The sequence below is a fragment of the Schistocerca nitens genome, chromosome 8, assembly GCF_023898315.1.
Source record: "Schistocerca nitens isolate TAMUIC-IGC-003100 chromosome 8, iqSchNite1.1, whole genome shotgun sequence".
NCBI lineage: Eukaryota > Metazoa > Arthropoda > Insecta > Orthoptera > Acrididae > Schistocerca > Schistocerca nitens.
This window is the reverse complement of record NC_064621.1, coordinates 41,283,748-41,297,361: the sequence shown is the minus strand read 5'-3', so window position 1 is coordinate 41,297,361 and position 13,614 is coordinate 41,283,748. Positions and strand designations below refer to the sequence as shown.

Genomic DNA, 13,614 nt, shown 5'->3' with positions numbered 1-13,614 from the left:
TAACACAAGGAGAGTGTTGTACGTTGGAGCGAGGGAGAAATGACTGTCAGTTTGTCACACGACGCATCTAATAGTATTCTACGTGTGAATTACAACGGAGGCAGTAAATTATTTGACTTCGTCAGCCTACAGTCAGCATTTATCCAACAAGGTTTCAAGAAAACAGCTTACTTTCATGGTATTGAATGAACATCAAGGCTACATTTTAATATTACCTACACTGATACAACTCCTGGAGTTAAACAAAACTGATAAGGATACCAAATATTGGAGCAGTGCTCTACATCTGGACACATTTGCGTCTTATATCGTGTTCCCTTTACAGATGGACTGCACATTCCTAGAATCCTACTGAGAAATAATCGTCTTTCATTCACTTTCCCTGCTACTGATTTATCATATTTTGTCCACTTCATATTGATTCTTAGAAACGCCCCACTACTTTAAACGACACCATAGAGCCCAGTGTTTTACCGTACACGTTGTAACCGGACACTGTCGGATTATTTCTCTAGTTTATTGGCATTGCTTCAAGTTTATAAACATAAATTGCTTCGGCCAGTACTCACTACCATTTAAGGAAAATTTCCACTAAGTAAATCAAGATGGAATAGTGTTCAAGACATTAAAAAGAAAAAATTTGTAATACTCTTCGATACTTCGAAAAGAAAAAGAAATATTAAGCTCATCATCACGTCCGGGATTATTTCATTAGAGACCGGGCACAATATGGGGTGGAACAAGAGTGAAGAAGAAATCAGCCCTTGTCCTGTTTTTGTTACCGCGGCATTCGCTTCAGCTGATCTCGGGATTCCTGAAGGAGATTTCAACCAGACCCCTCGCGAAAGCAAATCTACGGACATTACCAACACTCCAATTCGCACAGTCCAGTCACTCGATTTCTCTGATGGGCTTCCTATAAGCCTGTATACCGCAGAACTTTACACGAGTAACATTACGTTCCTCCAAATCCTTCCTCATGTACGTTATTTTGTATTTCCTCTCTCTCAACATAGCCATAACCCTGAGTTTTCTTCAGTAGCAGCCCTGGGGACATGCTTCTAATGTGTCCATGAGAGCACATTCTTCTCTTAAGCGACTTTCATATGCTTGTTGTGTAGTTTCTTGTTTCGCTTATTTGGTGGTGATCCATATTCTTGTCTGTATATCCCGAACATTAGTATGATCTCAAGGCGCGCCTTTACTACCTACCTTGATAAGCATTTGATTGCGTACAAACTTGGTGGTTTTATTAAAGTGTTGCAACATATAACTCACGATGTTCTAATTTCTGCAGCAAAATTCGATATTGGTAACATCGAATGGAACTCGTCTGAGTAACAGAAGTAACGGAAGACTGTTGATACTGCAGAGTGTTTAAGTAACGTGAAGAACACAGCAAGTGCCATATCCGATTTGCCAGTAACTTCAATCAGTGGAAGAGGGGTCAAAATAAGCGAACACCTGTCTCGGACTATCCGTTTCTGAGAAAACGACGGTTGAAGATTTCGAGGTACTGTTTGTGCCTTTTAGCAAGTGCCTGGCTCAACCGAAGCGCTATCATGACGACTATTGTCGCAGCTTCACGCTTTTGCAATCCGTTTTCGGAAGCCGGTTACAATTGTTACTTACGTTTTTCATCTATCTACCCAAGTCCGTAGAAGATTGCTCCACGGATGCTTTATAATACATACTGAAATAACTTTCTGCTTATTTGTCTACTAGTCGTATATCTGATAAATATGTAAATTTTGAAAAAAGAAAGATCACAATAAATGAATGAGAAAATTATTTGAAATTGTTTTCAGTGAAATTGTTCTAGTGAGCCTTGATTCACGATCAGTTGCAAGCACTAGTTGTCGGTAAAGTTGTCCATTACGTGTGGTTTTTCGCGAAGTTTTTATCCAGAGTGCAATCCATGCGAAGAAATGTGACTGTGGGTAACCTGCCTTCGAGCGATGATCGTGATGTCTGGAACTTTTATGTTCCGAATGTTTCCACGATAGTTATAATCCAAGGGAATCTTCCTGAAGAATAAACACAAGAATAAAATTTAAGAATTAATAATAGGATCTGATATAAGAATGAAATACAAGAATACGAGAATTGAAAACCTTTGTAACCCTTGAAAGTATCATAGATACACACATGTAATAAATAGTTGGTTGGTTGATTTGGTGGGTCGGGATCAAACAGCGAGGTCATCGGTCCTATCGGAATATGGATGGGGAAGCAAGTCGGCCGTCTCGTTTCAAAGGAGCCTCCCAGCATTTCCCTAAAGCGATTTAGGGAAATCATGAAAACCTAAATAAGGATGACCGAACACGGCTTTTAATAAATGTATGACACTTACCGTGAAACCTAGTCGTAATTTTACAATTAACGTAACATCCTTGTATCCTGTAACTTGATAACAAACATTCATGTAATAGCGTTCTAAGGACATGGAGAGATAAATGAAATGAAATAAAATAAATAAAATGACCAGGTTTCGAATATGGCGTGCAGAAGTGACAGACCACAACGCCAATCACTGCGGCACAGTTTCAGCTGACAGTTTCGCGCTCTATAAGGTATAACAATTACGTATAACACTGATCGTCGTTTTCTGTGAAATGGCCGAGTATTACGGATAAGCCGAGACACATGTTGGTTTATTTTGATTCCTCTTCCATTGGGCGAAGTTTCTGAGAAATCGGATTATGGCACTTGCTCTGTTATCCTCCTGTCCACAGCTCGTGGTCGTGCGGTAGCGTTCTCGCTTCCCGCGCCCGGGTTCCCGGGTTCGATTCCCGGCGGGGTCGGGGACTTTCTCTGCCTCGTGATGACTGGGTGTTGTGTGATGTCCTTCGGTTAGTTAGGTTTAAGTAGTTCTAAGTTCTAGGGGACTGATGATCATAGATGTTAAGTCCCATAGTGCTCAGAGCCATTTGAACCATTTTTATGTAATCCTCCTAAGAGATGTTCTGAACAGCGAGTGGAAAGCAGAGGGGTCCTAAGAGAACAAATCTGCAACTGGCTCCAAAACGAATATATTTTGACATCTGCAGACAGTTCGGTCTGTGTACAAGACACGATTTTAGTTAGGAGGTTATTATTTCCAACTTACTTTCAATATAAGATGCAGAGATTCGGAAACAATAAACTACTTAGTCCATACAAGCTGCATCTAGCGGCTGGGAGTGGGGTTACATTCGTCATCAGGCACAGCTGTCTTTACTGACTACATCACAACGTACGTTGCTTCACTGTCAGTGCCGTGAGATGTGGCTGATGATACTTTCCCGAAATTTTAAAGCTCGAGAGACGGTTGTAGCATAGGCGTGAACTCACCTTACCCATTCCTTCACCTGAGGCAAATTCAATTCATGGTGACAGAACTCGACGCCGATTCCGTGGTACATCTGCGCCCTCACTATAGGCGAGGAGTCAGCGATCAGCGACGCGTTCACCCCTCTCATGAGGGAGTAAGCAGAAGAGACGTCCAACAGCGTGTAGTTTTTATTGCTTACCTGCACAAAGTGATACAGTAACGGTTATTTATGTGAACTTGCACAAATAACTCATCTCGTATCGTCGGTTAAGTAATTTTAAATATCTTACAAAGCAAAAGGAAGTAGGTGAGGAAATAAGGAATTTAGTTTCGTAAATTAATACGAGGGTCATCCCAAAAGTAAGGTCTCCTATTCTTTTTTTAACTACACAGACCTGTTTATTTCTATAATGGTTTACATCAGTTTACAGCTTGACCATTTAGCTACTTTTCGACATAATCACCATTTCTGTCGATGCATTTTTGTAGACGCTGTGGCAGTTTTTGTTTGCCCATGTCATACCAGATCGCCGCCGTGCTGTTCAGAAAGTTATGAACCTCTTCTTTCACCTCGTCGTCGGAGCTGAATCGCTTTCCAGCCAAATGTTCTTTTAACCTACGGAATAGGTGATAGGCGCAAAGTCAGGACTACAGGGTAGGTGGGTGGTTATGTTCCACTGAAACTGTTGCAGAAGAGCAACTGTTTGCCGAGCGATGTGTGGGCGAGCGTTGTCATGGAGAATGTGTACGCCCTTGCTCAACATTCCTCTTCTCAGGTACTGTATTGCCGTTTGAGTTTTTTCAGAGTCTCACAGTACCTGCCAGCGTTAATTATGGTCCCAGTGTGCATAAAATCGACCAACAATACCCGTTTCCTATCCAAAAAACGGTTGTCATGACTTTACCGGCAGACTGTGTTTGTGTGAATTTCCGCGGCTTTGGCGAAGAAGGATGCCGCCACTGGCGTGATTGTTGCTTGGTCTCAGGTGTAGTGTGGTATGCTCAGGTTTCCTGACCCGTGACAATTGAGTTGTCCTGTTCGGCTGCAAGGCGGTGAAGAAACGCACGGGAAGGATCGTTGCCGCATATGGTCCTCAGTCAGCATGCGTGGCACCCATCTTGCGCACACCTTCCGGCAGTTCAATGTTTCCGTTAAAATTCTGTGAGCAGTGCTTCGGGAAACCTCAGGAACCAACGTGCAGATATCATCCAGGGTGATCCGCTGATCTTCACGCATGCTTTTCCCATCCTTCAACACTGTCTCCTCAGAAATTGATGGTCTCCCGCTCCATTGTTGGTCGTGAATTTCGGTCCGACCAGCTGCACATTCTCTGCACTATTTACGAACATTTTTGACATCCATGCACGACTCACCATACACTTCCGTCAATTGGCGATGGATTTCAATCGGCGCAGTGCGCTTTCTACATCTACACCTACATTTATACTCCGCAAGCCACCCAACGGTGTGTGGCGGCGGGCACTTTACGTGCCACTGTCATTACCTCCCTTTTCTGTTCCAGTCGCGTATGGTTCGCGGGATGAACGACTGCCGGAAAGCCTCCGTGCGCGATCGAATCTCTCTAAATTTACGTTCGTGATCTACTCGGGAGGTATAAGTAGGGGGAAGCAATATATTCGATACCTCATCCAGAAACGCACCCTCTCGAAACCTGGCGAGCAAGCTACACCGCGATGCAGAGCGCCTCTCTTGCAGAGTCTGCCACTTGAGTTTGCTAAACGCCTCCGTAACGCTATCACGGTTACCAAATAACCCTGTGACGATACGCGCCGCTCTTCTTTGGATCTTCTCTATCTCCTCCGTCAACCCGATCTGGTACGGATCCCACACTGATGAGCAATACTCAAGTATAGGTCGAACGAGTGTTTTGTAAGCCACCTCCTTTGCTGATGGACTACATTTTCTAAGGACTCTCCCAATGAATCTCAACCTGGTACCCGCCTTACCAACAATTAATTTTATATGTTCATTCCACTTCAAATCGTTCCGCACGCATACTCCCGGATATTTTACAGAAGTAACTGCTACCATTGTTTGTTCCGCTATCATATAATCATACAATAAAGGATCCTTCTTTCTATGTATTCGCAATACATTACATTTGTGTATGTTAAGGGTCAGTTGCCACTCCCTGCACCAAGTGCCTACCCGCTGCAGATCTTCCTGCATTTCTCTACAATTTTCTAATGCTGCAACTTCTCTGTATACTACAGCATCATCCACGAAAAGCCGCATGGAACTTCCGACAGTATCTTGCGTTCAATAACCAAATAACTGCGCGCTATTCGCACTTGGTAGCTGTAATATCCAACGGGAGCCCTATTCTCAACGACTGCTAAGCCAAGACTGAGCGCCTCTAAGCCAAGACTGAGCGCGTCAGCGCGGCGTGCGCATGTTTACACATAGCACATGAAGTACTCTTCATAACAGTGTGACCAACTGCCACACAAACAGAGTTCTGTACTTATAAAAAAAATAGGAGATCTTACTTTTGGGATTACCTCCGTAGTTACGGATGGGGCAAGAGAGCAGTATATGACTGCCACAAAAGGGGGGGGGGGGGGGTGAAACGAAATGCACAATGGGTAGACGGTCAGAAGACGTAATGAGTAGCTGCTGTAAAAGCCAGTTGAGTGGAGGGTGGCGGTCGAGTGGTCAATAAAATTATGATCAAACGGATTAAGATATGGCAAAACGGAGAAAATAAATCGTAGACCCTCATTTAACTTGTGTACGAACTATTTGTAAATAGAGTATTACTGTAGTTTAGGATAACAAAGCGAAAAGTGTCTGCCTCTATCCCAGTCATTCGGTTTACCAGCGTTCGTAATACACGTTGCTGTAGTGCTCTGCAGTTCGAAGACTGGTTTCATACAGCTCTGCACGTTAGTCTGTCCTTTTCAAGCTTCCTAATCTCTGCGAATGCATTTCTACCTGCTTAATGCAGTGAAGCCTTGGCGTCCCTCTACAATTTTTACCCCCCTCCACCTCCTCCCTGTCTCCCCCGCTCGCCCCCCCCCCCCCCTCCCCATGCACTGACACGCACATTAATATACCGACGATTCAGTGACGCCTCAGAAAACATCAGGTAAACAAAAGCGATGTACCACGGAGGAATTATCCGAATGCTATGAAAATGGGTAAATGTTATGTACATGTACATACAGATTACTACAAGAAACTTCCTGGCAGATTATAACTGGGTGCCGGACCGAGACTCGAACTCGGGACCTTTGCCTTTCGCGGGCAAGTGCTCTTTCTTTCAGGAGTGCTAGTTCTGCAAGGTTCGCAGGAGAGCTTCTGTAAAGTTTGGAAGGTAGGAGACGAGATACTGGCAGAAGTAAAGTTGTGAGGAGGGGCGTGAATCGTGCTGGGATAGCTCAGTTGGTAGAGCACTTGCCCGCGAAAGGCAAAGGTCCCGAGTTCGTGTCTCGGTCCGGCACACAGTTTTAATCTGCCAGGAAGTTTCATATCAGCGCACACTCCGCTGCAGAGTGAAACTCTCATTCCAGATTACCACAATCCGAGAAAATTGAATGTTTTATTCAAGAGAAAAAGCTTCTCAAAATGAGCAAGTCAATACCGCGTTGGGCCCCCTCTGTCCCTTTTGCAAGCAGTTATTCGGCTTCGCATTGATTGGCCGAGGTGTGGGATGTCCTCTTGGGGGGTACCGTGTCAAATTCTCTCCAATTGTCGCATTAGGTTATCAAAATCCCGAGATGGTTGCAGGTCTCTGTCTATAACCGTCTAAACAGTCTCAGTTGGAGAGAGATCCTGCAGGCACGAATACAAACAGTAGAAACTCTCACCTAATGTAGAGGGGCACTATCTTGCTGAAATGTAAGCCCAGAATGGCATGCCATGAAGAGCAATTAAACGGGGTGTAGAATGTGGTTGACGTACCGCTGTGTTGTAAGGATGCCGCGTGTGACACACAAAGCGGTTGTCCTACAAAAAAAAAGGCGCCTGCGACCATCACTCCTGGCTATTTGGCCGTATGGCGGGCGCCAGTCGTGTTGCTATACCGCGACTCTGCGGAGCCCCTCCAGACACGTCTTCGTTGGTCGTGAGGGCTCAGCTCCATGTGTGACCCATCACTGAAGACACTTCTACTCCAGTCTACGAGATTCCAGGCCGAGGACGTGTGTGGAGACTCCCGCGCTACTGAACAGCGCCGCGTAGAACATGAAAGATGTTTTCGCCTTAAGCTGTCCCGAAAAATCAGCTGTACCCGAGAATTCACTGGAAAACGGACACCGAACTGCATTCGATGAGACTTGCATTATCAAACGGACCGACGGCTGCTGGGACTGTGCTATAAACGAAGCTATAGAGATCAAAATATCGTACAAGACCCTCAATAATAATGTGCGTTTGCCTCTGTGTAATTCAGAGTTTAACACAGCACTTGGTTACTTATTGCTCTTGTCCTTTTGGTCTTACATTTCTGTTGTGTACTTTTGATAGATGCTACTAACAAGGAGATTTTCAGCCTCTTACAATACTTTCAGTAGCAACCATTCCATTCTAGATAAGTAGGCCCAACTGGAGTTGGTTATACAAGATTATACGTTTTCATACAAGACTATACGTTTTCATGCGGTACCTGATGGGCGTAGTTGTTGGCCGCAACAACGCAGGTTCCCGATTACCACCGCAACGCAGTCCGCGAAACGTCTACCCATTTAATTTCAAACAGACTCGTAAAATGCCTCATCTTTGTTGGAGAGATGGGCACAGTCGATACAATTTCTTCAGTCAGGCCAGTGGTATTTCACAAGGATTTATTTCTTGTGTTGTGATTCATAGAGAACTGCTCCGTTAAATGCTCCTCATGTGTAGACAATTTCTCAACTTTTTTCCCTAGTCCTCGAGTCCCTCTACATGTGATCATATGGAGGCAACTTCCGGTTATATAGTGGCGTAAATAAATTTAATTTTTGCTATTTGCCACAAAATATTCACCAAGCAGATTCAAGGTCGCATTTTCAATTGAAATGTTCAATCGCCATTTCTATAGCAAATTTTGGTGTCATAGCCTCATACAGGAGGAAGAATGATAGACATTAATTTTGTACATGGCTGTACGTTCAGAGACCGTGAATAGTAAGAATTGAAAGTAAAACAGCCCTCGATCACAATTTTTAACAAATTAACCTGGTTTCAACTCTGCACCTGCACCACGCAAGTAACGAGCAGCCCTTAGTGGCTAGCCATCACAGTTTTTCTTTATCTTAAATATCTTTGTGACTAATGCCCTTTTGGCATGTTTATTATTTTATAAATGACCTATAAGTACTGCCAGTCTTTTACGATGATTCCGTACTTACACCCTATCATACGTTTACAGTCATAATTCTGTGACCATGTTATAGAATATAGACCATTCTTTGATTTAAATTCTGAAGAAGACACTCCTAGCAGTGTTAAAACCAGGTTAATTTGTTAAAAATAGTGACTGAGGGCTGTTTTTCTTTCAATTTTCAATTGATAGATATTAATATTCCGTAACTACATGTGACCTTTACTAACATTACTCGAAGTTTACAAATTGGATAAGATTGCACTACGGCAGCGACGCGGCGAGTCCTTATCTGCCACCTTCTAGTTCCTTTCTCTACAGACATATTAACAGTTGAAACGAGAAAGATGGTCGAGGGTGTATGCGTAACCACATCTACCGGAGTCAACAGTAACTATAGCAATGTTCTTTGCTCCTTTTTAGATACTGGATGTTTTAATTTCATTCTGCCATCTACGGAACTGCAACGAAAATTAAAGAAACTATATTTTAAAAAATGGAAACAAGGTTATGGCGTTACTAGCAGACAATCGGTAACAGGTCCTATCGTTCCTTTGTTTACCCGTGCGCAGGTTCTTCACACCAAAATAAATACACTGAGCGACAGACTTAAAGGACCACTTTTTAGAAACCCTGTAACTCCCACCTATTGCGACGTTTAAATTAGACACTTGGCTCAAAAGTGTACACAAACCCTCCTCCGTAACGGTGAAAAAACGTGGCGCCCTGGGACGCTTCAAACGGCGAAGTGTCGACACGTTTGAAGAAAAGGCCACTGCTCCGAAGTTCATCCCACGTTAAGGTGGGTTAACAATGTCACGTTGGCACCAATTTCCATTACAATTCTGCCCAACGTAGTCGTGGACGTGTCACTGCCCCTGTGACGTACATTTTACCTCTTCTTTTGACGCCTCTGCGATGAAAGTTAGAACTGCGACGCACAGTGGTGAAATATCGCAGTTTCCTCGTGAGTGGCCGATTCCAGATCCACCGCCGCTCAGAACCCTGGCAATATGTGTTGCAGATCTACACTACTGGCCATTAAAATTGCTATACCAAGAACACATGCAGATGATAAACGGGTTTTCATTGGACAACCACCCCTGGCAGTAATAACGGCCTTGATACGCCTGGGCATTCAGTCAAACAGAGCTTGGATGGCGCGTACAGGTACAGCTGCCCATGCAGCTTCAACATGATACCACAGTTCATCAAGAGTAGTGACTGGCGTATTGTGACGAGCCAGTTGCTCGGCCATCATTGACCAGACCTTTTCAATTGGTCAGACATGTGGAGAATGTGCTGGCCAGGGCAGCAGTCGAACATTTTCTGTATCCAGAAAGGCCCGTACAGGACCTGCAACATACGGTCGTGCATTATCCTGCTGAAACGTAGGGTTTCGCAGGGATCCAAAGAAGGATAGAGCCACAGGTCGTAACACATCTGACATGTTACGTCCACTGTTCAAAGTGCCGTTAATGCGAACAAGAGGTGACCGAGACGTGTAACCAATGGCACCCGATATCATCACGCCGGGTCATACGCCAGTACGGCGATGACGAATACACGTTTCCAATGTGCGTTCACTGCGATGTCGCCAAACACGGATGCGACCATCATGATGCTGTAAACAGAACGTGGATTCATCCGAAAAAATGACGTTTTGACATTCGTGCACCCAGGTTCGTCGTCGAGTACACCATCGCAGGCGCTTCTGTCTGTGATGCAGCGTCAAGGGTAACCGCAGCCATGGTCTCCGAGCTGATAGTCCATGCTGCTGCAAACGTCGTCGAACTGTTCGTGCAGATGGTTGTTGTCTTGCAAACGTCCCCATCTGTTGACTCAGGGATCGAGACCTGGCTGCACGATCCGTTACAGCCATGCGGATAAGATGCCTGTCATTTCGACTGCTAGCGATACGAGGCCGTTGGGATCCAGCACGGCGTTCCGTATTACCCTCCTGAACCCACCGATTCCATATTCTGCTAACAGTCATTGGATCTCGACCAACGCGAGCAGCAGTGTCGCGGTACGATAAACCGCAATCGCGATAGGCTACAATCCGACCTTTATCAAAGTCGGAAACGTGATGGTACGCATTTCTCCTCCTTACACGAGGCATCACAACAACGTTTCACCAGGCAACGCCGGTCAACTGATGTTTGTGTATGAGAAATCGGTTGGCAACTTTCCTCATGTCAGCACGTTGTAGGTGTCGCCACCGGCGCCAACCTTGTGTGAATGGTCTGAAAAGCTAATCATTTCCATATCACAGCATCTTCTTCCTGTCGGTTAAAACTTCGCGTCTGTAGCGCGTCATCTTCGTGGTGTAGCAATTTTAATGGCCAGTAGTGTAAAACGGTAGAGGTAGAAGCCTACAAAGGCAATCAACGAACTGAAAATTGCTATTTACATCATGATTGGGGCGAAATGACCAACACTATGTGGCAGAGTAACGTCACAGTAAAGCTATGAGAACTGCACGTATAGTGAAGGTACGGATCCGGATATTGTTCTATGGAAACTGTATTACGATGAAAACTGAAGAAACACCGCAGTAACTCTTCTTTCGGCAAATACACTAAAACTCGTTATTTGGTCCATCATTTAAATAAGGGATTATTATGGCCTCACACCCCGCAATACTAATCATGTTCGCTTACCCTCCTAAAAATGTCTAAAATAAACAAAAAGAGAACACAAGACTACAGAGAATGTAAAAGTCAAACCGCTCGCCTGGACTGGGTCGGCAGTGAGGTGCGTGACGTGGTGACCCCGGGCGAGCAGCGCCTCCACCACTTTGTTGATGGGGTACGTGTGGCTGACGGAGGGCGACGGCACGATAAACAGGATCCTGGACGCTGAGGACCCGCCCACCAGTGCGAGCAGGCACAAAAGCGCCACGTGCAGTAGCCCCATCTCCCGTCTGGCAGGCGCGGGCGAAGTCTGAAACAGAAATGTTATGTGAACAGCTCGTAACGTTTCCAAAGGCTTAGCACTTAAACGTTTCATTGCTAGCAACGTATGTATGTGCACAGTCGTCTTGCCTCAAGGCATGATGATGGTTTTTGGTGCGGGGTGTTTTTTTTCTTTGTGGTTTTAGGGCGCACAACTACAGTGGTCATTAGCGCCCAGACTAAGTTATGAATGCACTGCGAGGCACAAGGTTAAAACAGCAACTAAAAAGGACAACACTATAAAAGCACATTAACAGGCAAGGGATTAAAAGAAAACAGCATAATCAAATGTCCTTAGGTTTGTCAAGTGGATAAAACGAAGAACGCGGTGGTCTCGCGGTTCTAGGCGCGCAGTCCGGAACCGTGCGACTGCTACGGTCGCAGGTTCGAATCCTGCCTCGGGCATGGATGTGTGTGATGTCCTTAGGTTAGGTAGGTTTAAGTAGTTCTAAGTTCTAGGGGACTGATGACCACAGCAGTTGAGTCCCATAGTGCTCAGAGCCATTTGAGCCAAAACGAAGAACGCGAGCAGCTGCTCCTGGGTCATTCGCTAAAATGGCATCCAGAGTATACGGCAGGTCAAGATCAATGCGCAGTGAATTAAAATTCGGACAGGACGTTAAAATGTGGCGTACCGTCAGCTATTGCCCACATGGGCAGACCGGCGCCGGCGCAGCCGTCAGCAGATGGCGTTGGCTGAAAAGGCAGTGTCCAATCCGTAACCGGGCCAAAACGACCTCCTCCCACCGAGAAGGGCGTGAAGAGGTCGTCCAAGCCGTGGGGAGAGGTTTCAAGGCCCGAAGCTTGTTTTCAGTAAGTGTAGACCAGTCGGCATGCCACAGCGATAAAATGCGCTGACAAATGACCCTGCTAAAATCAGTTGAAAGCACACAACAAGAAGCTGTCCGAGGCTGGAGGACCGCAGCCTTGGCCGCGGCATCTGCAGCTCCGTTCCCAGGGATACTGACATGGCCAGGAACCCACATAAAGGTAACCGGAGAACCGTCTTGCGCCAGCTGCTGAAAAGGGCGCTGGATCCGGTGCACGAAAGGGTGAACCGGATACCGATCACTGTCGCTCTGGATGGCGCTCAGGGAATCAGAGCAGATGACATAAGCAGAATGTCGGTGGCGGCGGATGTAAAGAACAGCCTGATAGAGGGCAAATAGCTCAGCTGTGAAGACCGAACAATGGCCATGGAGCCGGTATTTGAAACTGTGTGCCCCGTCAATAAAAGAACACCCGACACCGTCATTGGTCTTAGAGCCATCTGTATAAATGAACATCGTATTAATGAACTTCGAACGAAGTTCGAAAATCCGGGAGCGGTATACCGAACCTGGGGTAACCTCCTTTGGGAGCGAGCTGAGGTCAAGGTGAACGCGAACCTCACCCTGGAGCCAAGGTGGCGTTTGGCTCTCGCCCACTCTAAAGGTTGCAGGGGGTGAAAAATCAAGGTGCTGAAGGAGGCGACGAAAGCGAACCCCCGGTGCGGGGTGCTCAACATCTTGGTCATCAGCGACCTGAGGAAATGTCAGCATTCTCGCGGGGAGGGGGGATCGGGGAAGATGCGGAGGGATGAAGGCTGTTACCACATGCAGCGTAGTTTATATTGCATTAAAGTCCGCCACCCCTCCCCAGCACTTTACGGATGATGTCCAGAAGTTCAGAAAATTTCAGCACGCGTGTAACATTGGTAACAGTATAGGAAAGGATGTCAGTCTGCAAGACACACGTAGGTAACATACGCTGAACAGAAAGTGGAACACCATAAACTTCCTCCGGCCGGTGGAGGAAACTGTCAACGGGCCATGTCCTGTGTGCAGTCTGGTGAGCAGTACTTTCTCCCATAGTTGAAACTGACACAAATTTCGCTATGCCTGTGTGGTAGATTTGAGTAACCACAGTGGGTTTTCCGCCACCTCCAACCATTCAGTTTCCCAAATTGTTCCAATGGCTCTGAGCACTATGCGACTTAACTTCTGAGGTCATCAGTCGCCTAGAACTTAGAACTAATTAA

The 13,614-nt window shown here is 45.7% G+C and overlaps 1 protein-coding gene across 1 annotated transcript in view; it reads right to left on the bottom strand.

The window, feature by feature from the left end:
* LOC126199059 (UDP-glucosyltransferase 2-like) overlaps positions 1–13,614 on the bottom strand; it is a 201,678-nt gene that overhangs the window by 81,366 nt on the left and 106,698 nt on the right. The window contains exons 2-3 of the mRNA XM_049935771.1: positions 11,374–11,583; positions 3,334–3,512 (exon numbers count right to left, since the gene is read on the bottom strand). Of these exons, the coding sequence (XP_049791728.1) occupies positions 3,334–3,512; positions 11,374–11,556 (362 nt within the window). The 5' untranslated portion in view covers positions 11,557–11,583. The remainder of the gene's footprint in view (positions 1–3,333; positions 3,513–11,373; positions 11,584–13,614) is intronic.